At 33.9% G+C, this 22,978-nt stretch overlaps 3 protein-coding genes across 8 annotated transcripts; 2 read left to right on the top strand and 1 right to left on the bottom strand.

Moving 5' to 3' along the window:
• Positions 1-367: 367 nt before the first annotated feature.
• On the top strand, positions 368-3,909 carry LOC114164023 (probable serine/threonine-protein kinase mps1). 2 transcript variants are annotated; one of them, XM_028048479.1, is made up of 6 exons: positions 368-515; positions 593-790; positions 869-1,914; positions 2,134-2,334; positions 2,546-2,707; positions 2,958-3,909. In XM_028048479.1, exons 1-6 carry the CDS (start codon positions 431-433, stop codon positions 3,531-3,533), a joined length of 2,268 nt encoding a protein of 755 aa, XP_027904280.1. In that variant the 5' UTR covers positions 368-430; the 3' UTR covers positions 3,534-3,909. The 2 variants fall into 2 exon arrangements, with proteins under 2 accessions (XP_027904280.1, XP_027904281.1); XM_028048480.1 differs by having other exon boundaries at positions 932-1,914.
• Positions 3,910-4,259: 350 nt separating this feature from the next.
• LOC114162519 (histone-lysine N-methyltransferase ASHR1) lies at positions 4,260-11,030 on the bottom strand. Its single transcript, XM_028046439.1, has 14 exons — positions 10,830-11,030; positions 10,575-10,729; positions 10,299-10,433; positions 9,424-9,478; positions 9,193-9,311; positions 8,896-8,984; positions 8,731-8,812; positions 7,552-7,656; positions 7,352-7,442; positions 7,015-7,137; positions 6,725-6,831; positions 6,104-6,173; positions 5,697-5,760; positions 4,260-4,706 (listed from the first exon to the last, which is right to left on the bottom strand). Exons 1-14 carry the CDS (start codon positions 10,927-10,929, stop codon positions 4,544-4,546), a joined length of 1,458 nt encoding a protein of 485 aa, XP_027902240.1. The 5' UTR covers positions 10,930-11,030; the 3' UTR covers positions 4,260-4,543.
• A 133-nt stretch (positions 11,031-11,163) lies between these two features.
• LOC114162520 (biotin--protein ligase 2-like) lies at positions 11,164-22,453 on the top strand. 5 transcript variants are annotated; one of them, XR_003599218.1, is made up of 11 exons: positions 11,164-11,361; positions 16,182-16,357; positions 16,496-16,754; positions 16,920-16,981; positions 17,087-17,235; positions 17,589-17,709; positions 17,912-18,067; positions 20,096-20,141; positions 20,328-20,363; positions 21,522-21,588; positions 21,837-21,852. XR_003599218.1 is itself a non-coding variant. In XM_028046440.1 (11 exons), exons 2-11 carry the CDS (start codon positions 16,255-16,257, stop codon positions 22,161-22,163), a joined length of 1,083 nt encoding a protein of 360 aa, XP_027902241.1. In that variant the 5' UTR covers positions 11,164-11,361; positions 16,182-16,254; the 3' UTR covers positions 22,164-22,453. The 5 variants fall into 5 exon arrangements, 3 of the variants coding, with proteins under 3 accessions (XP_027902241.1, XP_027902243.1, XP_027902242.1); XM_028046440.1 differs by lacking the exon at positions 20,328-20,363 and adding an exon at positions 22,121-22,453 and having other exon boundaries at positions 21,837-21,913; XR_003599219.1 differs by lacking the exons at positions 20,096-20,141; positions 20,328-20,363 and adding an exon at positions 22,121-22,453 and having other exon boundaries at positions 21,837-21,913.
• The last annotated feature ends 525 nt before the right edge of the window (positions 22,454-22,978 follow it).

Consider the following 22,978-nt stretch of genomic DNA (forward strand, 5'->3'; position numbering starts at 1 on the left):
TAAAATGCGAAGAGAACATACAAGATAAAATAACATATGTGGAGAAAAGAGAACTACTACCGCACAAAAGGGCGCTAGGTGAAATTTGAAATTGGGGTGAAGGGGTGGTTGATGTATTAAATAGAGGAGAGAGAAAATTTACTATTTACTTTTACTTTAGAGGGCAAAGTAGAAATTAAAAAATTTGTTGGGTACAGGAGAAACTAATGGCGGTGCAGGGAGAAATCCCCAACGTTCACCCTACGCAGTAGTGATTGGAATTTGAGAAGGCCCAATTTTGTATGTCAGTAACAAGCCCAAAAAGGCGCTGGGTTTAGCAGGCCCATGGAGGAGAAGGAGGAGCGCGAAAGGAAAAATTGAATTTCAATTCAATGGGTGTCGTTTCGGAGTTGAAGGGAGAAGCGAATAGAAATGCGGTGGAGACTGCTCCATGGATGGGAAGCCTAACCCGGATTCCTCCTCCCCGGACTTCCTCCGCCACGTTCAAGCCGCCTTGAAACGACACCGTCCACTCGGTTCGTAATCTCCGTTCACTCCGCACTCACTCATTCAACTCATTTCAAATCTCATTTCTAGGGTTTCTCCTTTCCAGGTTCAATGCAGTCCAATAGCATAAGGCCAAGGCGCACGCTACTTCCACAACGAAACCTATCTAACACTCCCTCCGACCCCACCAATTCTCAAGAACAAGCTTCTTCCAAGGTCTCACTCAACACCGTCGTCCCTTCCCAAAACCTAGACGTTCAGAAGAAAGTTCAATTTTCAGTTCACACGAATTCTACTGCGCAGGGTAAAATATTGTTATATAATGCTCCTCGTGTATTTTGAACACGTCACTGTTATTTGCTGCGATATTTATTTTTTACAGATGCTAAGGCCACCACTGAGTTGGAGAATTTATCGTCTCACATGGGTTCGCTTGGATTCGCAGAAATGGAGTGGGTTGAAGGCAACCAAATTGAAGCATCGTCGTCATCATCATCATTGCTTGGATGCAACCAGAAGGAGGATGTTCAGCAGGCTGGCTTTGACGCAAGTTTGAGATGTGATAGTGGAGTGAGTTCCCTGTTGCCAAAGAGAAGTGTGGTTACTCAGGATCATTTGCAGCAATTCAGTAGCTTTTTGAGTCAGCCAGCTACCCAGTCTTCGGTTTTGGGACCTTCATTTGCTACAACCACCTCAGTTCATTCAGCTTCGGCACCTATGCTAAATTCAACAACACGATATTCTCATTCGCATCTAGATGGTGGCTCAAATCTGACTGCTGAGCCTTTTGGGGAGGTTAATGCTAATCCTCGTCCTGTAACTGAAGGTGGGGTTGTGAAATCAGAAAATGTTTTCCAAAAGGAAACCAACAGAATGTTGGTGGATCGGGGGGCAGAAGCTGAAGTGCAGGCTTCTTGTCTTGGTGTTGGTGATGCAGACTTGACGTCTAAAGAGAGCCATCGATCTACGGAGCAACAGGGGGGGGTTTTGAAAGAATCTGGCAATTCTAAATATACTTGGGATGATGGTAAAGGGAAAGAGGCTGTGGATGTTGCCACTATACAACCGCAGGCACTACTTCCCACATCCACAATCACATCTTCAGATGTGAAGTTGGAGTCTTCTAAGGTAGAAAAGCGAGAGAAGATTGCAAGTAGTAAAGGTGCATCAGCTCCCCGTAAGAGGACTTATGACCCTGATTTGTTTTTTAAAGTTAATGGAAAGCTTTATCAACGTCTTGGCAAGATAGGTAGTGGTGGAAGCAGTGAGGTACACAAAGTGATTTCATCAGACTGTAGGATATATGCCCTTAAAAAGATCAAGCTCAAGGGTCGTGATTATGCTACTGCATTTGGGTTTTGTCAAGAGATTGAGTATCTCAATAGGCTGAAGGGAAAGGATAATATCATACAACTCATAGATTATGAGGTACTTCGTCAATGACATTTTTCTGACAGGATACTTTACTGTTCTAGCTTTTAGCTATTTCTGCTTCATATCTCTTCATTTTTTGTGCTCTTGGGTTATGTAAAGATAAAATGATTTTCTTTTGAGCTGATTTTTGTGTTTGCAGTGTATGGAAAATGTTTTATTTACTTATGTCCTGGTGTATTTTACTTTTATTCAATCAGTCAGTTTTGTGATTAGGTGACAGACAAGGCATTGCTTGAGGAAGTTATGAAAGGCTCTTTAAGTAATAAAGATGGCCGGGTCAAGGATGATGGATGTATATACATGGTCCTTGAATATGGAGAAATTGATTTGGCTCACATGTTGTCTCAGAAGTGGAAGGAACTGGATAGAAGCCACCGGACCATAGATGAGAACTGGCTTCGATTTTATTGGCAGGTTTCAAAATCTACTATGTATCCTTGTAAATTTTACATCATAGATTTGAAATGATGTTCTTTCAAACTTGTTACCTGTTCTTGCCATTTATGATTATGGACTGCTTGTTCTTTTACTCATCAATTTCCTTCCGTGGAAGTTGGAATTTTTTTTTTTTTTTATATCTGTTGATGTAAATTAGCTTAGGCTATTCTTTTGACACCTTTTGCAGCAAATTCTTCTAGCTGTCAACACTATTCATGAGGAACGTATTGTGCACTCTGACTTGAAGCCAGCCAACTTCCTTCTTGTCAAAGGATCCCTAAAATTAATTGATTTTGGTATAGCCAAAGCAATAATGAATGACACAACGAACATCCAACGGGATTCACAGGTGATGCTTATTTCCACCTCTTTCTCTACTTTTGATCCACTTGGACATGTTGAGATGCATACCTTGAGGCTTTAGTTTTCTTCATTATGCAGGTCTATCTTGCATTGTTAAATGGTGTGCATTATTGCATTATAAGTGATGTAAAAAACAGATTTTACGAATTCTTTTGAACTTTTATCCCAATTTTAAGGTGGTGTCAAGCTAACTATAAATATTATATTTGTACTTATACTGTGTTAAATTCATATAGGTGGGTACACTAAGTTACATGTCTCCTGAGGCATTTATGTGTAATGAGACTGATGGCAATGGAAACATCATAAAGTGTGGCCGGTCATCAGATATCTGGTCCCTGGGTTGCATTCTTTATCAAATGGTATATGGGAGAACACCTTTTTCTGATTACAAGACATTTTGGGCCAAATTCAAGGTCATAACAGATCCAAATCATGAAATTACGTATGAACCAGTTTCAAACCCATGGCTTTTGGATCTTATGATGAGGTGTTTAACATGGGACCGCAATCAAAGGTGGAGAATACCTCAGCTACTGGAACATCCATTTCTTGTTCCTCCTATACCATCTCATCCATCTTTGCCCCAAGATAATAATAGCTGTAAATTGCTACAACATATTTCTGAAACTTGTACATATGACCCAGAGGTATCTCAACTGTGTAGTCAGCTCCAACAGCTTCTAAGTGATCCAGTTGACAAAACAACGTACTCACAAAATTCACGAGATCAACAACTAAAACTGCTGTCCCAAATGTCAGATCTGTGTATTCAGCTGCATGAACGTTTGAAAAATACTGGAAACAAGTAGGTAATGAGGGAAGCTAGGGAGATGGTCAGTGGGTGTTTAATTCTTTTGGTCTCTTCGTTATTTTTCTCCAATTCCGGTTTTTCCATACTCTACTTTTCTTCTCACCTTACACCCCTATTCATTGCTTTCTCTCTTTCCTTGTATCTTCCTTCCCAAAGTGCAGGTGTGAAGAAGTCTTGTATTTTCTCCGATGTAATTTTCTTCGACTTTTCGTGGGTTGGTAGTGTTCTAGGTTGCATTGTATGTATTTCCTATTATTCAGAGTGGGTTAAAATGTGTAGCAAGTGAATTTAGGACAGGACATGTATAAATTTTGTGAGGTGTTCCTGAAGCGCCAAATTAATGAATTGAGTATAGATTTTGTTATAAACTTGTATTGGTCCTACAGATGAATGCACGTTGGGAAAAAAAATAGTACACGGAATTTGTGAAATTGGATTCCTAAAATATGGAAGATTTAATACGGTTGTTCAGAAGGAAAAAAACATCTTATTTTTCCCACGACCTTTCCAATTTGTTGTTGCTAACAGGAAATGGGCTTTAAATATCTATACATTTATAATTTTGGTACTCACCATATTTTTATGCCTTTTGTATCGTAGTTAGAGAAGCTCTGTTAAAAGATCAGGTGACAAGCCAAAGATTACGTTAGTGTGAAAGTTCAAGTAGGATGATGTTTACCAAGCAAGTGGTCACGTAGTTAACAAACAAAATAAGAGAAGAAAATTGAAAACATTTTTCACCGTTGTTGCAACCCCTAATCCAGCGCTACCAAGCAAGTGGTCACGTAGTTAACATAAACAAAATAAGAGAAGAAAATTGAAAACATTTTTTCACCGTTGTTGCAACCCCTATTCCAGCGCTAGATCCAAATTGCATCACTATCCCAACATACAAAATTAACATTCCATTAGAAGGTAAATAGTGCAAAAATTTCCTCCAGCTCAATATTAATACTGGAATACCGGAAAGCACGGCATCCATGTCTTTGGTAAGATTCAGTTGTTATTCTAGTAGTGTATGGAGGAGAACTTGTAAGAGGCTTCAGCACGGGCTTCTTCCAACTTCATCAAAAGGTCCTTCATGAAAGGTGTATTTGTGCCATGAGTAATCCGTAGTATATCCACTGCCTTCGTTAGTGATTTAACAGCTTCCTCTGTCTCTCCCAAATACCTATTTCAAAACAATGTAGTTCTAAATTTCAAAACAATGTAGTTCTAAATTTCAAAACAAAATCTGTAGATAGATATTTAAACTAGCTCCTGCTGTTCTTTCAAACTAGATGAAAAATTCAATTCAACATTACAAATAACGTGTATTTACAACAGTCATAATATTAGTGATTAAAACGTCTCCTTCAATAAAAGCAATAGATTGATTTGAATATAATCAAAACTCACAAGCATCCTTGGGCCTTGGCTATATAGATCACATCCAATCAATACTTAAGGAATCGTTTTCTAGAGATTCGTTATCCACTCAAGACAGTTCCAACATAAAATCTCTAAAAAAACCTTTTCGATGAACATTCCACCCTAAAACCTCTAAAAATGGACAAGAAAATTTAAACACAAAAAGTTGATAGAAGGTGGCTGCTAGTAAAATTAAGTGTAACTCTAAGAAAGCCAACAGAGGAAATTTCTTTGGATTTTTCATGCCCGATACAGTAATTCAAGAGTTGGACACTTTGCAGCTTCAATTTCTCTTTGGTGTGCATTCTTATGTTGGGTTTGTACTTTGAAGCTCCCGGATGATCATCCTGATTGGGGTAGCATATAGCAGACTAGTTGTCTAGGAAGGGTTGGACACTAGATATTTTCTAGCATTTCACAGAATTAGACTTTATAGTGCTTTGTTATGAACTTATATTTCTTACAAAAAACTGTGGCTAATTATGGGTTGTGTACATAAGCTTATGAATTTTCGTATTTCATTGATTGATGTGATTCAGAGGTTATTTTCCTTGTTTCCATCATTTTGTATGAATATGTATAAGTTTAAGTATAGTTTTACACTTTTAGTAGAGCCTTACGATTTAATGACAATTTTTTGATCCGCATCCTAAGTAAAATTTCAATTTTCACAAAAACTATTTACACAAATGTTTTCACCAAGGAAAAGAATTTAACAAAAACCTTAGTTGAACAGATAAGAGATGCTTACCATTCTAGTTTCCCACGAGTATAATATTGCAATCCAAGCAGAGGGTGAACAGATGGATACACTTCTGCAGTAAAGTAAATTTACCAGGAAATGGATATTAGTATTAGCAAACAGAACATGATGACTTGATGGAATTAAAATGTACTAGGGAGTTTAGTTAACATCTAAATTACAACCTTGATTTTATTTGCTTTGCTTCCAGAGTACCATGTGTCACTATTGTTAACAATAAGTAAGAATATTCTTTTTCTTTTCATTCAACCCGGAATAAATGGAAAAAAAAAAAAAAAAACTGAAGAGCAACGTATACAACTTTGAAAACGACAAAAACTACTGAAAAAATCAATGCTACAGAATCTCATTATTATGTCATTTACTGTGAATCCACCGAGTTTGGTATAACATACTTTCATAGAATGGAATGGTCAATTTGCAATATGCTAAAGCTTCAGTCCAGTGTTCCAGCTCCATTAATGACTGCAGACAAAAAACTGTCATATTTTAGATCTATTATTTGGAGTTCAAACATAAAGTATTGCTTCAATGAACTATAGCTTCAGTCCCGTCTTCATTTTTTCATGTGGAAACATGCTCCTCATGCAATGATAAAAAAAAGAAGCAGAAGACAGGCATAGGTTTTAATTAATAAATTATTAAATGAGTCTACTAATATAAAGAAATTAGATCAGTCAAGCAAACTTTGGATATACATGAAGGAGGCAGGCTCCCTTTGTCATGAAGACCTGTGGTATACTATTTGCAGCGTCATCCAAAACAGAATATAAATCATATCAATCCATATTAATTGACTAGTGTGTAATATAATTTATGACCACCAAAGAGCAAGAGAATTTGTTTCTACTGATAAGTTGAAAATAAGATCAGCATTCACTGAAGAAATCTCCATAAGAATTGTGCTAATTAAAGCATGAATGGCAAAGTTGAGCTTGATAATCAATATCATCGAGCAAGATATATTAATAAAGGAATAAGAGTAGAGTAGATAAGAACAACAAGGAGGAGCTTACCTTCAAAATCTTCTCTCGAGTTTGCATCAAACTAATTGAGAAAGGATGATAGAGCTTTGTTTGCAGTTTCTCAATTCTTTTATAAATGGAAATAACTTCTTGATAACCTATATACAGTCAAGGACTTGACTTCGTGAACATTAACTAGGAATCCATTTTATGTGCACATGGATCAAGACCACCACAAGGGAGAGAAAGAGAAAGAACAGAAGATTTGAATACAAAAGGAGAAAAGTTTAGGCAATAGCTACTGCAATTATATATATTTTAATAGAAACATTAAAGGATACTGCAAGAGAAAGAAGACTTAGAAGCTGCTTCTTCAGATAGCAATTCAATTTCAGTTATAATTTCCTTTATCTCCTCCTTGCCCATAACTAGTTGGCAACCTTGGCATTGAAATCCTTTCCCATCTTCAATTTTAGCAGATAAAAAACAAAACAAGGTCATCGATAAGAAAGACATAAAAGCACCTGAAAGGTTGGTTGTCTATCTTTGATCTCAATCTTGTTCATAAAGGGGAGGATGTACAAATGTACCATCAGATTTCAAAATCAATAGTCAGTAAAACATTATAATGTTCCCCTCCAGCAACTTGAACATTTATTACAGCCGCAGGTTACCTACCGGTTGTTCGAAGCAAGAAACCACCACATTTTTCATATTTGCATCTATATCCTTCTAAAATTGCACTTTCTTGTATATCATCTTTCTGGCCCTTCAAAACTAACGAGACTGAATTAGCTAATGAAAGCATGTCAATTTTATGGAAATGTAATAAGCCATGAAAGCCTAAAAAAAATATCCCAGATTAATATAACAAGTACCATTTTAGAACAGCGGGGACATGTACAAGTGAATAGATACTGCTCTTTGAGAGCCTTCTGTCGAGTTATTGTGCTTCCAGCAGTCTCTATATAACTTATCAGTACCTTAAAAAACACAGAAAATTGTATTGAACAAGATCTGGAAAAGAATGAAGATATTATGCAACATCTTCAAGTAATTTTAAATTGATACTATCATCATCTAGTGGATATGACATGACATCTACCCCATCGAAAAAGTTTCTAAGATAAAAACAAAAGGTGCAATTGTCAATCAAGTCCATTGGAGAAATGTATGTTCTAGTCCAGAAAACATAGCAGAATTAGAGAGTACAAAACATGGAACAGCGGCTTCACTGTGGAAACAATTAAGAACTGTGAAGTTAAGTAGGTGCCATTTCTGCACAAGATAAAATAGTGGTAAATGTAACAAATTAAAACAGGAAGCAGTGTCAAGGCAAAGTTGTCTGATGTTCAAGCAAGCCAAAGGTGATTCAACAAACAATTGGGATTTGGGGCCAAAAGTGGTACCTAAAGTTTGACAACAATTTTGACTTTACCCATATTTAGGTTGAATTTATCATCATTAACCATTTGAATCTACCATTTATCAAAACAATTAAAATCAACCATTTATTTAAATGCACACATTCATTTGTATCTTTGATTTGAACTGACAATCTTATTGATACAACACCTACATAGAAATCTTGAAACACTAAACTACTCTTAAATTAAAGGTGCCTAGTTTTCCTTCAAAAAACGGCTGCATGAGTTTTGATTTTTAGTATTAATTAACATAGAAAAGCCACATATCTTAAATTTTCAATGGATTACTAGAAATAACAATTGTGCCAACGATAGTTTGGCTTCTATTTACATCATCTACAGTCAAAATGTAGTTATCCAAAAAAAATCAAGTTAAAAGTGGACACAACTTAAAGAACAATGAGATGAAACAAAGAAAATATATTAAGCTAAGAATGAAGTTTATATTCATATAAATACATAAAAGGCTAAAGGACATGTGAAACAAAATATGTTTAAAATCCCAATTTTCTGCCCAAGCTTGTTTTGAGTTTTTATAAATAATACTCAAATGACATTTCTTGCTCTACATACCAATGAACTAAGTATTGCAAATTATAATTGACTTATAATTAAAAAAGAAACACTTACCTCAGTACCTGCGGGTATATGTTGCACAGCACGTACCAATGCTGACCTTCCCTCAAAAACCAACACAGAATTGGGCAAACAACTATATGGTAAAACCAATATTAGAACACTACCAACAAATAGGATAATAGATACATATATCGGGTAAGTAGAATAAGTGGTTACCTATGATTGATAATGGAAATTACGGGATACAATCCTGTTCCCACAGGTCTTAACTCGCTGTCACAAATAGTATGAGCATTACATGCAAACTGCAGGATTAGAAGGATCTGAGCTTAGAATGGCATCATCAGAGTCAAATTCACATAAACAGGATCTTATGTCTAAAACAAGTAGGTCAACATCCACATGAACATAACCTTTTGTTTTTTTGTCATGGAGAGTGCTGCTTGTGATTTTAAATGAGAACAATTTATAATAATTATCTCAAATGATTAAGGTATGGGAGCATCATAATACCTTAGAAAAATTTTCTGCAATCTCTTTTATATTGATTTCTGGCCATTGCAATATGGAATATACAAGATTAGCCATCTGTGCATAAAGCACCAGCTGCTCCTCTGTGATATCAGACATGTCTTCATGAAAGTGAATGTTAAAAAGAACAACCATAATGAAAAGTAAGAAAATGGAGAAAATACTAAATTCATATCAATACATTTTCGGTAAAAATAGTAATAAAAAGGATACGAGCCACTAATGCCTCCACCAAGTTGTAGTTGTCCATAGCAGTGCTTTGGATGACCTAGCAATAGAACGAATAATAAATTTCTCTCTTACAGTTGGTCAATGTTGAATAGTGGTTGAAAAAATCTTTCTGAATAAACGGGAGAAATATTTCATAGCCACACAAAAGAATTTTAAGGATAAGTCATCAAAGGCAAGTTTAAAAAGTCATATGTGAGTGCAGCTGAACATAGAAATTATGAAAGAAACAGGAAGTTAAGTATTCAACAGAACAGCCAGCGAAGAATATTAACATTCTACCAATATTCTGTATAAAGCACAACAGTCCATAATTACTGTTTGGTATCTAATAAAGAAGGTTCAGTCATATTTGAACTAACTTCATCCACGTTAATCTTCTGGGATTGTAACATTAGCTAATGTGATTGCTAATGCTAAATCAATAACACAGTCAATAACTAAGGACTCCATTTCCAGGGAGAATACAAGAGCACCAAACATATATCCAGAATACAAGTTAATGACAGGTATATATATACACACAGAAAATTTCACGGTCTTCGGAAATATCAAAAGAAAATAGGTTTTGCATCTCTCAGCATTTAATTGACTGAAAACGATAAGATTTGCATTTTGGTAATAACAACCAGGGCATAAGCCTGACCCATTAGGAGAGGCTGACTACATGAACCATACAAGTCATTTAGCTCAGTTAAAGACTTCACAGTTATAACATTGCATTAATAAATGTTTGTATTGACTTCCTAAACATATTCCATACAACCAGAAAATGAGGTAAGGTTTAAATTTCATAATGTAAGAAGCAGCTCTGACTTTCCTGCACCAATACATTACTCAAACATTAACTTTTTATATACCTTATCATCTTGCAACTTCCTCCGTAGATAAAGTCTCACCATCAACCGTATGGATGGTGTGACAGATTCTCTCTTGTCCTTGTCAAGCCTTGAGAGGACCTCACACTCAAGACGATGTAGCTTCCACTCTGACCTCTGAACAGCATTAAGAAACACAACAAAAGTTACACTGATAGACCAAATGAACATATTAACCCCATTAGCAATATTTAGACTCAAACTTCGTCGGAACTGAATCTATCAAAGAAAGGGGAAGAGGTGATGAGAAGATAAGACCTGACATGCGGTTCCGCAATAGTATGCAACATGGCAACGTGAGCACCTTCTAAGGACATTAGATGTAGTGAAACATCCATCGCACCTTTTGGGGGTGGAAAGTGAGGAGTTGTTTGGAACACAAACGTAAGGTTCTTGGCCTATAATCACATCCCCTGCAACATCAGAGACGCATTTAACATTGATTAAACTCATTCAACTTACAAACAAGTAACGAATGAAGCGAGAAAAATAGTTGGAACTAGAGTGAGATACCTGGATAGAAATCCCTTGTAGCGAAGAGAGAACGACCCTTTTCTGGGACGGTGGAAACTGATAAGCTATAATCTTTAAGAGCACTTTGCAAATTCTCCATTGCTATGTGGAAGGACGGTTCCTCTGCGCTCTTCGTTTCCCTCTCCCTTTGGTTTTAGTGGGTTCGGGTTATTCATCACCTGCAACTCGTTCTGCGGGTAACCTTTGTTAAGTCTTCAAAATTGCTAACTAGTCCTTCTTCTGACACTATTTGCAAAAGTCATATTCTTTCCCCTTGCCAGTTCAGAACAAAAACAATATTTTGTTTATCACCGCGAAACGGGGAGGGGAAGGGTAACGGTTTTCTTCTTTCTTCAGAGAGGGACGATCAAAAAACCCCAACACCACTGCCTCACGAACGCACAGCAGTGGACTTTCACTGTATCGGTCACGCGAGTAACGGGTGCAGCATCGCATTTATCTTCATCTTCTTCTCTGAGCCACCGCCGTTGGTCATTCCTCACTGCTCCGCTGGTGTTCGAATTCGTGGCCGGTACCAACTAGTTTCCCTTTCTTTCTCTGTTTCTGTTTTTTTTTTTTTTTCGTTTGGGGTTTCATTCAGAATCTGATCGGGATTTAATTGAATTTTATTATGGACCGTTGAGACCGAATTGGAGTTGGTTGTATGGTAGTAATTTAAGTGTCAGTCTAAGTTTTAGGTTGATTAAGAATGAGAAAGTAGAGCATTATATAAGAATAAAGACCCGTAAATCCATTGTCTTAAGATTTTAGATTGAAAATGATGTCAATATTGGGCTTAAGTCTTATTGATATTGTATCTCCCCAATAAAATTCTTTCTATAGACCTAACAAGTGGCATCCGAGTCTATGGTTAAAACTGGTTGAGACGAATGCAGGTTCCTGTATCAAAAGTCTTCCTGATAAGAATTCCAGAGTGTCCTGTTAAGATGAACAGCAGTACGTGAAGGGGTACTCATGATTGGGAATAGAAAAGTGTACCAATATGGTTGAAGGGACTCACCCTTGAGGGAGAGATTGTTAGGAATCCAAATGTGCTCATTGTCTTAAAGTTTTGGATTAAGAGTGATGTCAATGTCTTATATAATTAGGTTTTCCCCAATAAAACCTCCTCTATAGATCTAAGAGTTTCCAACGTGCGTTTGAGACCTATATGCATCCTTTATAATTTTGGATTGAATTTTTCCGTTTGGGGTTTAAACACACTAGATTGGTGTTTTGATGTGTGAATGAACATAAATTCAGATATATGCAGTTTCTGAGTTTTGGTATGGGCGTTCTTTGGATTTGGGAATGAGTTTATGAGTTTATGCCGTGCTGATGCATTAATTTTTTTATTAAGATTATTAGTTTTGATAAACATAGAAGAATGGGGGTGTTATGGATTTTGTTTTTATTACCGAGTGTATGTGTATGATCTATTTTCGGTATAATGTTCACGTTTTGGGTTATTTGATTACGAGTGAGTTGAAATTTTGTAGCTGAGCAAATCTATTGATATTGTCATGGGCTCTCGAGACCTACCTTGGTTAGTGATTGAGTAGGACTTCATTCTTGTAATTGGTTTATTTTTAATGAGATTTTGGCTTGAGCTTTTGACCAATTCCTTTGGTATTGGAAGTTGGAATTCCTGAATCACTTTGTTGTGGTGAGTTTGAAAAGGAAAAAACTCGTAAGAGTACTGTTGTTTTGGATTGACTGATTGTTGTGGGAAGCATTGAATTCAAGGACTTACTTTACGAATATCAGTGCTATTTTTACCAGAATGGAGAAAGTAGTTGCTATTATTGTTCTGTCGCATACTATTGCATAGTTATTGGTTTTCTTATTTTGCATGCATGATGAGTTTTATGGGTTTATTTCTGGATTTGGAATTCATGGTTGGGTATGTTTAAAGTTGGCAAGATGTTTTATTGTAAAGTTGAAGCTGAAACAGGAAAAAGAGGATCTGAAGCATATGAGTTTTGAATTTATTGGAGTTTGAACCCTTTTTGTGAATGAATTCTTTGATGACTTATGTAATTTGTTTGGAACTGTTTAATAATTATTTGAAGATGAACAAGATTGTTTGAAATTATATATATATATATATATATATATATATATATATATATATATATATATTTTGGAGAATGTTTATACCAGCACCATGAGCCAAGTGTTTATGTTGGAACCTTTAAAGTATATTTATATGATTAGATGGTTGGCGACCATTTGACATGTGAGTTTTATTTCGAATATGGTATAGTCAAGTATTGATCTCATTCTTGTTACATTTACTTACTGTAAAACTTGTCTTAGAATGGTAAGGTATTTATATACTAAATTGGTACAGGGGCGTGTGATTTTGTGATTAAAATTAGTATTCATAGTTATCATTTGACATCACAATTGATGCTTGTGTGGAGCGATGGATTGCACAATGGGTGAGTTCTTATTTGTACATTTTCTTTCTTTGATAAACATATAGTTTATGTTTTTTCAGTGGATTTTTATATTACTTTTTATATTTTTATGTCATATTTTTAGTTTTACCTTTTTTATCATTTGATATCCACATTTTCATACACATGCCAAAAATTACAAATTTTTGAAAGTTATTTAATTATATGTTAAGTCTCGAAATTATTTATAATTTAACTTTTCTTTTATTCGTTTAAAAATAGGTTATCATATTAAGTTTTGATAATTAAAGTTTTTAAATATTTTTTAAATCATCAATTATCATTTCAACTTTTATATTATGATAATTAAGTTTTTCATTCATCTAAATTTTTAAATAAAATTTGATTATCATATTAAGTCTCGAACTTACTTGATAATTAAAGTTTTTACATATTTTTGTAATCACTAATTATCATGTTAAGTCTTTGACTTGTTTGATAATTAAGGATTTCATCTATCTAAACTTTTAAATAAAATTTAATTTTTATGTTAAGTCTCGAATGTCCTTGATAATTAAAACTTTCATTCCTAATAAAAGTTTGATTTTATATTAAGTTTCAGACTTACTTTATAATTAAAAATTTTATTTCTAATAAAAAGTTTATTGTCATATTAAGTCTCGAACTTACTTGATAATTGAAGTTTTCACATGATTTTAAAAAATTTTAATTATCATGTCAAATCTTGAATTTACTTGATAAATTTAATTATCAAGTTGAGTCTCTAAGATTCATTTGATAATTAAAAAATATTAAAATTTAAAAATATTAATCAAAACAAGGTTTTCTAAATAATTTTTTAAAAGAATTATATAACTCTAATTTTTCATTCTAATGAGAATATCTAGGAGCAAGTTCAAACATTGTTAGGTTCAAATAAAAATTTCAAAAATATTTTCTTTCGTATATGTGTGTTTTGCTTGATTTTGAGGAATACAAATGTTTGATAAATGATATTAGTTTTATACATCTAATTTAAGGGAAAGGGATCTGAACTCGTGACTTTTACATACAATAAGAGAGATCTCATGTTAGTTTACTAATAATGAGAAATTATTTATTAATGTACATGTCTAGTTGAGCCCAAACAATGACTTTAATGTTCATTAAAACTCAACGGTTTTCACTAATAATAATCATTCAATACATATAATTGTTGGGAATGAGATGGTTTTTCACCATTATTTTTAAGATGCTCAAGCACAACGTCCATATTCTCCTAGCTCCATATAAGGAGCTCGACCAAAAAGTGCGCATGAAAACATTCTTTATACTTTTTTTTAGTCTCTACATATATTCTTAAGTTCTTACTTATTTAAATGTAGAGAATCTTTTGCTGGCAGATTTTCCTTTATTTGGACTACCCTATATTGCATAAGCATTTTCAGGATTCTGCAACGTATCTTACAGAACCGGTATCCAAACCTAGAAATAACAATTGCTTAAAATATCTCTAGCACTCAATCCACCAATATGTCTGAGTTTTATTACTTCTTCCTATCTTACCAAATTATTATTTTTGTTAATCAATTTAGATATAGTAATTAATTATGCATCGATGAACAACATTTGAAAACTAAAATGTTTGCATAACTAGGATTGATACTATAAAAGAGTTTGTAAGGCAAATACAATATATATTACTTTCAATAATTTTCATTTTCAATTTTTTAGGCCGGTTTGAACATTACTTCAATGACTCTTTAGACTAATTATTGGTAACCTAAATACCTACATGTATTATTTTTATAGTGTATTCTAGAGAAAGCTCCTTTGAGCATATAAGTATAGATTTTTGAAAATTAATTTTTAAACTTAATTAATTGCTAAAGTCATTCAGAGTAATCCAGATTAAAAGTAATTATTTTTTAAAAATTCCACAAAATAGTAAAAAAGATTATGGGCGAAAAGGAGATCCCCTTTAGGTATCATAACACCTTGTTAATGCATAATATATGAGAGTTAAGTAAGTAGGGATATGATATCATTGTCTTAGGCCACACGAAAAAGAATTTCTCAGGTTTTAATTTATTTTAAATAATAAATAATTTTGCCTCCTAGTATAACACAAACTTGCTATTATTTTCTCCTGTAAAGCAAATTTGATAGGATTCTCTAAAAGAAATTTCAATTTATTCTATCATAACCTTTTTTTTAAGCCAATCTTAATAGCAACAACAATTATTTTCTTTAAATTTTGTAGAAGTAACAAATAACTTCATATTATAGAATTTAATTATCTTCTGTACTAACCTTGTGGATGTAGTGAATAACTTCATACTATAGAATTTAATTATCTCTTATACTGCTTCCTAAAATGAAACTCTTTTAAAAATGTTTACTAAACTTATTTACATATGATTTCAGTTAAACATTAGTTTCTTTTGATATCACCACACCTCATTACTTAAACTAATAGATTTAAAATATTCTTAAAAAATTAAGATTATAAGAATTTCAAAGTATTTAAGGGTACTAGATACCAACTAATATTACCTTTCATCTTTCACTAATTTACTAATATAATAAGGGAATACGGGAATATTATTTAAAAAAAAAAAGTTATAATATATTGAATTGGAATAGCTAAAACTATGTATTGATAAAATGAATATATCTTTTATCTGTTATATATATATATATATATATATATATATATATATATATATATATATATAATTTATTATTATTTTTTACAGTCTTAAGAAAGCTACAAATATTTATAAAATTCAGAACAATCTGACGAATTTTATCCAGTAATAGAGGGAACCATTGCTCGTAACAGCCAACTTTTTACAATTTCAAAAGGCCTGAAATGCGAAATTGTTGGATTCTTGCAATTTTCGTAACTTTTGATGACTGAAATGCAAAAAATAAAATCATGTATTAGGAACCGGTCATAGAAGAACCACCTTGTTTTTTCCGACTTGGGGTAAAGCTTTTTAAAATCAGAAGAAACTTTGATGCTGTTGCCTAACCCTTCGTGGACAGCGTCGTTGCTATCAGCCGCCACAAGAAGGCTCTACAACCACCGCTTTTCTACATCTTCGTTCATGGCGTCTTCAGGTTCGGTCTTCAAGGGTTTTGTTAGTTTAAGTTTAAGGCTTAATGTATTAGTTAACTAACTCGCTTGTCACTTAACAATTTCATTGTGTAAAGCCTGAATATTGAAAGTAAAATTGTTGTTCCTCCCTTTTTAATCAGCTTTGGACTGCAGTTTGCTGGTTTTGTGTGGAAAATCATTGGCAGAGAATGAAACTGCCAAAGCTATAAAAACCAGTAACACTCTCAAACTCCCCGAGAATGGAGAATACTCCCTCGTTTTGCATTCGCAGCTGGATAAAACTGTTATGCAAGGGTGTTTTCAAATTCACTCCTTTATGAATTCTCTTTCCACCAATCAATTTGGCAGGCTTCTCATCTGGTCCCCTCAGTTGACTTCAACACAAGATATCGTTTCACAGTATGTTTTGTACTTTTAGCCTTTTGTTCCGTGTTTTATACAATGCTTTGGCAGCAGAAACATGACTTTGTTGTGCCTAAAATAATGTATTGTCATATTTTTTCGCATTTTCTAATTATTCATATGATCTTATTTGTCTAAATCTGGCACTCTTATTTTGTTCAGAAACTTTTGTGAGCTTCCCATTGGTACAGTTTGTGTCGCTGATGTTCAGACCAAGGGACGAGGTTTGATATTTATATGATATTTAGTGTTGTTGTGTGTGATTATTTGTCCTTTTCAACTTCTATTTTAGTTAAAGTCAAAGCTGCCCTGAGCGCTTAAACTCTCAGGTCGGTCTAAGAATGTCTGGGAATCTCCATCGGGTTGCCTTATGTTTTCTTTTACTTTGCAAATGGAGGATGGAAGAGTCGTTCCTTTAGTTCAGTATGTGGTTTCCCTGGCTATCACAGAGGCAGTCAAGGATATCTGTTACAAAAATGTAAGTGCTTTGTTTTGAAGTATTGACTTGACAACTTGCTTGCCAGTGAATTTGATAAGGGAATGTTGTAGCAAGGTTAACAAATTTAAGTAGGTTTGTTTAATGTTTATACAAACAAATGTGCAGATGTTATTGACTAAACAAACTGAAAAGTTTAATTCTTTTGTGGAGACTGATGTCTGATGGTGCTTTATGTGATTCTGAGAATAACAGCAATAAGAATACTGCTGTTTACTTTGTTTTTGGCAGTATTCCAAATCAACATGCATGATTTGTCACAATGTTAATACGTTCAATTGTTTGGGATTGTGTGCGCACTTGGATACGTGTTATTCCAACGCTTTCCATTCCAGGGATTACCCAGCATAGATGTTAAAATCAAGTGGCCAAATGATCTTTACTTAAATGGCTCTAAAGTTGGAGGCATTCTTTGCACCTCGACATATAAATCAAAGAAGTTCAACGTTAGTGCAGGTAATAAACTATTCTTTAGTAGTAATGCCATTCAATATTGACTGATTGAACTTCTGTCCCGTGTACTTAATTCGTTGAATTTGTCTATTAAATCCCTGTTTTCTGTGGAGAATGATTTTCCTTAATTTCATTTTGATAAGAGTAAAATGATTTTAAAATTAGGCTCATGAAGATTATTATAACAAATCTCATGCGTTCACAGGAATAGGCTTGAACGTGAATAATGAGAAGCCAACAACATCCTTAAATACAGTTCTAAAAGAGTTGTCTACAGGAGCTTACCAATTTCAAAGAGAAGATATTCTAGCAGCCTTTTTTAACAAATTTGAAGAGTTTTATGGTTTATTTGTGAATCAAGGTACTGAGTTAAGTGATTTGTTTGATATTGCTTTTTGGTTTCGTATCTGAATTCTGACGTCATACTTGAATTCTGGTTATTATGTAAATATCTTGTACCTGTTTTCCTTCCTCTATCATGATCTTTCTCTGAAAAACCCATGGATGAATAAAGTAGTTTAACCAATCTAAATCAACTTCTTGAATTATGCTTCTCACCCTTGTGTACCAATCATAATATACTTCTAAGTCTTTCCTTTCTATATCCAAATTATTCAAACTACATATCATATGAAGGGAAGAAAGTTGTGGAAATTTATATTTTGGGAAAGCAGAGAAACAGACAATAGAGATGAGAGTAATATATAGGGAATAGGATGCAACAGTGATGTATATAATTGAAATTATTTGCTGGTTTACCATTACAAGTGCAAAACTCCGTGGGCCTCTATTTTTTGTTTTTGTCTGGGTATTTTGTTTCCCTTTTTGAAGATTTACTGTTTATTTTAATGGATTGTACTCATGACTAGTTAGGCCCAACATGATCCTAAGGTTTGTTTTTCATTTACAAATGCATCAAATTCAGTGCAACTTATGCTAACAAATTCGTTATTGAAGTGACATCGAATTTGTTCCTAGAAGAACAAAACTAATGGGAATGGATCCCTCCATCTTAGATTTTCATGTGACTGTCTCTGGGGATGTGTATGAAAAGGGAGATAGACACTCACAAAACATCATCAGTGAAGATCTTTCTAAAACTAATGGCGCTTTTAATTGATGGACCACTTTAATGTTTCCTATGTGATCTCACATATATCTATGGAAGAAAAAATAGGCATTTATTAATGTTGAAAGGGAGAGCCCGCTAAATACTACAAAGCTGATTTTGATGATGTCCAAAGTCCTTGTATCACTATTTTACTGTCTTAGATTTAGTCCTGAACTTATCTTGTGTATAGGTGATGCATATCTAGGATTACATGTAAACCAAGCTTGAGTTGTATAGATTAGTTGTCAATCTATTGAATATGTCATATGCAGAACTTGCTAATGGATTGGATATTTATCTAATGGATTATCAAAGGGCACTGCACTGATGCAGTGAAAATTCACCCACGATAATCAATTAAGTAAATTTCCTAATCCACTCATCTCAGCAACAGAACTCTGATTTAAAAACAGATTTGAAAATGAGTTTGAAGGTCACACATAACTGAATCAAGAAGAGATTTTTCTGAGATTGAGATTCGCAGAGTTCTTGTTTTCTTGGAGATTATTCAATTGGACATTCAAGAAGATTGATGATGGATTCAATCTTGGAGGGTAAAGCTTGGCTTTAGGATTGAGTGTCACATCTGCACATCCATTAAGTGTATTCGTTCCTTTCTATCTTTTGAATTGTATTTTTGGGTTACTGTTGATTCGCTGTGTGAGTGAAGATCTAGGTGCAATTGTCTGGAGACATTGCATTTAGGGGGAGTTCTTGATTTGTAGATCAAGCTCCTTAGTCTTTTAGAGTCTTGAATTATATAGATGCTCTTGTAATTCTGGTAACTCTATTGATTTAGTGGAATCCTTCTAAGCTCGGGTTGCTTAGGAGAAGACTGGACGTAGATTCATCTTGAATTGAACCAGTATAAAAATTGTTGTGTTCTTTTGTTTCTTTCATCTTCTATGCCTTCCTAATTGATTAAATAAGTTCATTAACTACATATTTGGAAAACTGGTGATTGGGGTTTTAAAGATTAAAGATAGTATTCAAGATTCTTTAAAAAACAGTGAAAAATCAAAATAACCAATTCACCCCCCTCTTGGTTGGGTTATATTAGACACATCTGGTTTAACAATTAAAACAAAATAATATAACATAAAATAAAATAAACAACCAAAACAGTGTTTTTCAAGTTAAAATAATGCCATTACTCTGTTTCCTGACTTTAGAGTTTTCTTCAACTCACTGTATTTTAAGCACCCATTGTTCTACATTGCCAAATATTTTGATTACTAGTTAGGTAATTTTGAGCTTCACAAATCTTGTTAAATGCAGGATTTCAGACCCTAGAGGAGCTCTATATTAAGACATGGTTGCACAGGTGACTTAATTTTAAAATTCTAACTTGTAGTTTTGATTTATTTTATTTTATTGGCAAGGATTCTTGCAAGACTTAAGAGAATTGGCTGGTTTCCTGGTAATTGTCTTTGAATCTCTTTTTTTGGTAATGCCTTGAATCATAAGACGCAAATAATGTGATACTTGTTGGCATGGATTTGAAGGACAGGTTAGGGTTGCAAAATTGAAATATGCTGACAACTAGGTAATGGAATTCCCTGTTTCTTTGCCTTGATAAAATCAAAGAATCAATGTTAGTCTGTAGACTGTTTTTTCCAGAACGTTAAGTGACTAACCTAGCATTCAGGGAATTAGTTTCCATCGTGCGTGGCTGCATAATTTGTTTAAAGTCATTATCATTAATATTTATACATAGAAGAGTGCCCTTGACTCCACTGCACCTTAGCTTTGAACAGAAGTTCTGATGATTCTTTGTCCAAGAGTACTATTTTTTACACAATAGAACCATGAGGGACCTCTGCATTCATGCTATTTGCTGCTTTTCATCACTTTTGGTCTTCAATTCTTGTTTGCTACCTGCTCCCCCAGAAAAAAAAAAGAATAAAATGTCTCCATTTGTTCTCTTTATCATCATTTTGTTCTTATCCTTTCGCTTTGAAATTCAAATCACTAGAACTAGCAATTAATCACCATCATAAACTTCAGGTTTACTTCCTTTTACTCTTGATACTTTGTGGCAATTTTAATCATGAAGGTGTGAATCTGAATCCCTAACATTTTGTCATAATACTGATCATGAAGCAGAAACATTCTTCTTGTTTGAGACGCAAGACATTACTGCATCAAAACTTCCCCAACACTTATATGACATGTGTTTGACACTCCCAGGATTCACTTATATTATTTTTTTTCAGCTTGAACTCATCAGCCAACACATACTTTGGGATGGAAACTTTGAGAACATTAGTACTATAAGAAAATAAAATATTTATATTTTTGAAAATGAAAATCAGAAAAGTCAACATAGAATGTATTATAAAATATAAAAAAATAATGTCTCTCGCTATGTTTTTGTGAAGACTTATGTAGGAAGTTTAACATAATACAGAAATCTTGATTATCATTTTTAGATTATATATGTATGTCTTGGTTTCTTTTCAGTTGTGTTGAAATGTCTTTATCAATCTTGAGCCTGGTGTCCGTGTTAAAGTTTGTGCTTTAAATAACACTAACAACTAAACTCATTTATTCATTATAGTTAGCACCTTCAAATGAAGTTTTAAACATATTGTAGTGATCATTTTGTTTAAGCTTTTATTTGGAGAAAAAACCTTTTTATGCATGAATGTGGGACGGTTTATAGGTGTGCAGTCATTTATATATTCAAAAATGTTGCGTGCAGTGGACAGAGAGTTGTTGTACAAGAAAAGAATGGGGACAAAGTGATCGAGCACGTCGTAACTATTCAGGTTTGGCACGTGAAAACTATTCTTCCTGAACTACACTTGATGTAAAATTTGTACCTTGAGAATGAATAATTTATGGTTTAATTATTTAGTGGTAAGGGCTAGTACTTTTCAGAAACAAAATTGTTAGATCAAGTGGAAGAATGTAATATATGAAAATTATCTGTCAACCATTTCCAATGGTAATTTTGATGGTTTAACTCAGTTGTCATTATTGCTGTAAAGTAATTTTTCTTTTATTGTATTTGTAGGGGTTGACATCAACTGGATATTTATTAGCTGTCGGTGATGACAATCAAATGTGTGAGCTCCACCCTGATGGTAATAGGTAATGTAACAAAATACCATTCTCTTCTATCTGCATGATTAAATTGTGACCAAAATGCTTCTGGAAAAAAAAAAAAACCCAACAGTTTAGGCCTTTGAGATTTCACCGGGCACATTTATTAATGAAATGGACGTTTCAAATTACGTGATTGCATGACATGATATTGTTATCAATTGAAATTCAAAATTGTTTTGTACTGTGTTACAGCTTTGACTTTTTCAAAGGACTAGTCAGAAGAAAACTCGACTGAACAAGATTCCTTGACACATTTCACAAGAGGCTACAACTCTACCGCACTTTGTTGTATATATTATAACGAAGATTTTTGTCTTCAGAGCTAAGAATTTTCCAGTAAACCATATCTGTTTAATATATGTTGTCTTCAGAACTTTTGTACCCCATTTGTATTTGTGATTTATTTTCCGTCAAACTTGTGATGCGCTTTCCTTGTCCGGTCAAACTAGATCTTTGTATACATCATGGCACGTAAAAAACATCATGCAGTTTCAACCAAAATAGTAACTTATTTTTTTCTCTGGATAGGGCCTAGTTCATGATTGCTTTAGTCAATCATTTGTAAGGAGTATGGTGGTCCTTCATCGCCAGCTATGAAATGATTTGAAAAAGAAAAAAAGAAAAACCGTTTCTATGATTCATACTTGTGCTCAATAATCGCCTTTGCTTCTAAATAAAGTGTGCTCGAATTAGATGCTTAATCAGATGTGTTGACTGTCTGTCTTTCAAAAATCGGTCGCTTTTTTGAAATTGGACTCATTCGCCATAATGCCAAATCTATATTTTCCTTATAAAAACATGCAGTACTTTTCCCCCACTTCCTTTATACAGTAATGGTTACCCACATACTGGTATATCATGTAACCACATAGTACTTGTCGTCATAGTTGAGAATTTGCATTTATTCCACAAAGAGTAGCGTTGTGCTGGTGATGCATAATGGTCCATTCTCCATCATATTCAGCATGTTTGTTTGGTGGGCTTGTTCGAAGAAAGAACTTTATAGTGGCATGTTCAATGGTTGAGGTGTACTTGGTCTTTCTCTTTCAG

Source organism: Vigna unguiculata, chromosome 9, assembly GCF_004118075.2.
Source record: "Vigna unguiculata cultivar IT97K-499-35 chromosome 9, ASM411807v1, whole genome shotgun sequence".
Taxonomy (NCBI): Eukaryota; Viridiplantae; Streptophyta; class Magnoliopsida; order Fabales; family Fabaceae; genus Vigna; species Vigna unguiculata.

What these genes read in the sequence shown, in the direction of transcription:
- LOC114164023 (XM_028048479.1), top strand. Translation starts at nt 431, where the DNA reads ATGGATGGGAAGCCTAACCCGGATTCCTCCTCCCCGGACTTCCTCCGC. An exon ending in GAAACGACACCGTCCACTCG is followed by an intron (nt 516 to 592) that starts GTTCGTAATCTC and finishes TCTCCTTTCCAG; the next exon opens with GTTCAATGCAGTCCAATAGC. An exon ending in CACGAATTCTACTGCGCAGG is followed by an intron (nt 791 to 868) that starts GTAAAATATTGT and finishes TATTTTTTACAG; the next exon opens with ATGCTAAGGCCACCACTGAG.
- LOC114162519 (XM_028046439.1), bottom strand. Translation starts at nt 10,929, where the DNA reads ATGGAGAATTTGCAAAGTGCTCTTAAAGATTATAGCTTATCAGTTTCC. An exon ending in GGAAGTTGCAAGATGATAAG is followed by an intron (nt 9,479 to 10,298) that starts GTATATAAAAAG and finishes TTCTATTGCTAG; the next exon opens with GTCATCCAAAGCACTGCTAT. An exon ending in TAAGTCTTCTTTCTCTTGCA is followed by an intron (nt 6,832 to 7,014) that starts GTATCCTTTAAT and finishes GACTGTATATAG; the next exon opens with GTTATCAAGAAGTTATTTCC.
- LOC114162520 (XM_028046440.1), top strand. Translation starts at nt 16,255, where the DNA reads ATGCTGTTGCCTAACCCTTCGTGGACAGCGTCGTTGCTATCAGCCGCC. An exon ending in TTCGTTCATGGCGTCTTCAG is followed by an intron (nt 16,358 to 16,495) that starts GTTCGGTCTTCA and finishes CTTTTTAATCAG; the next exon opens with CTTTGGACTGCAGTTTGCTG. An exon ending in ACACAAGATATCGTTTCACA is followed by an intron (nt 16,755 to 16,919) that starts GTATGTTTTGTA and finishes TATTTTGTTCAG; the next exon opens with AAACTTTTGTGAGCTTCCCA.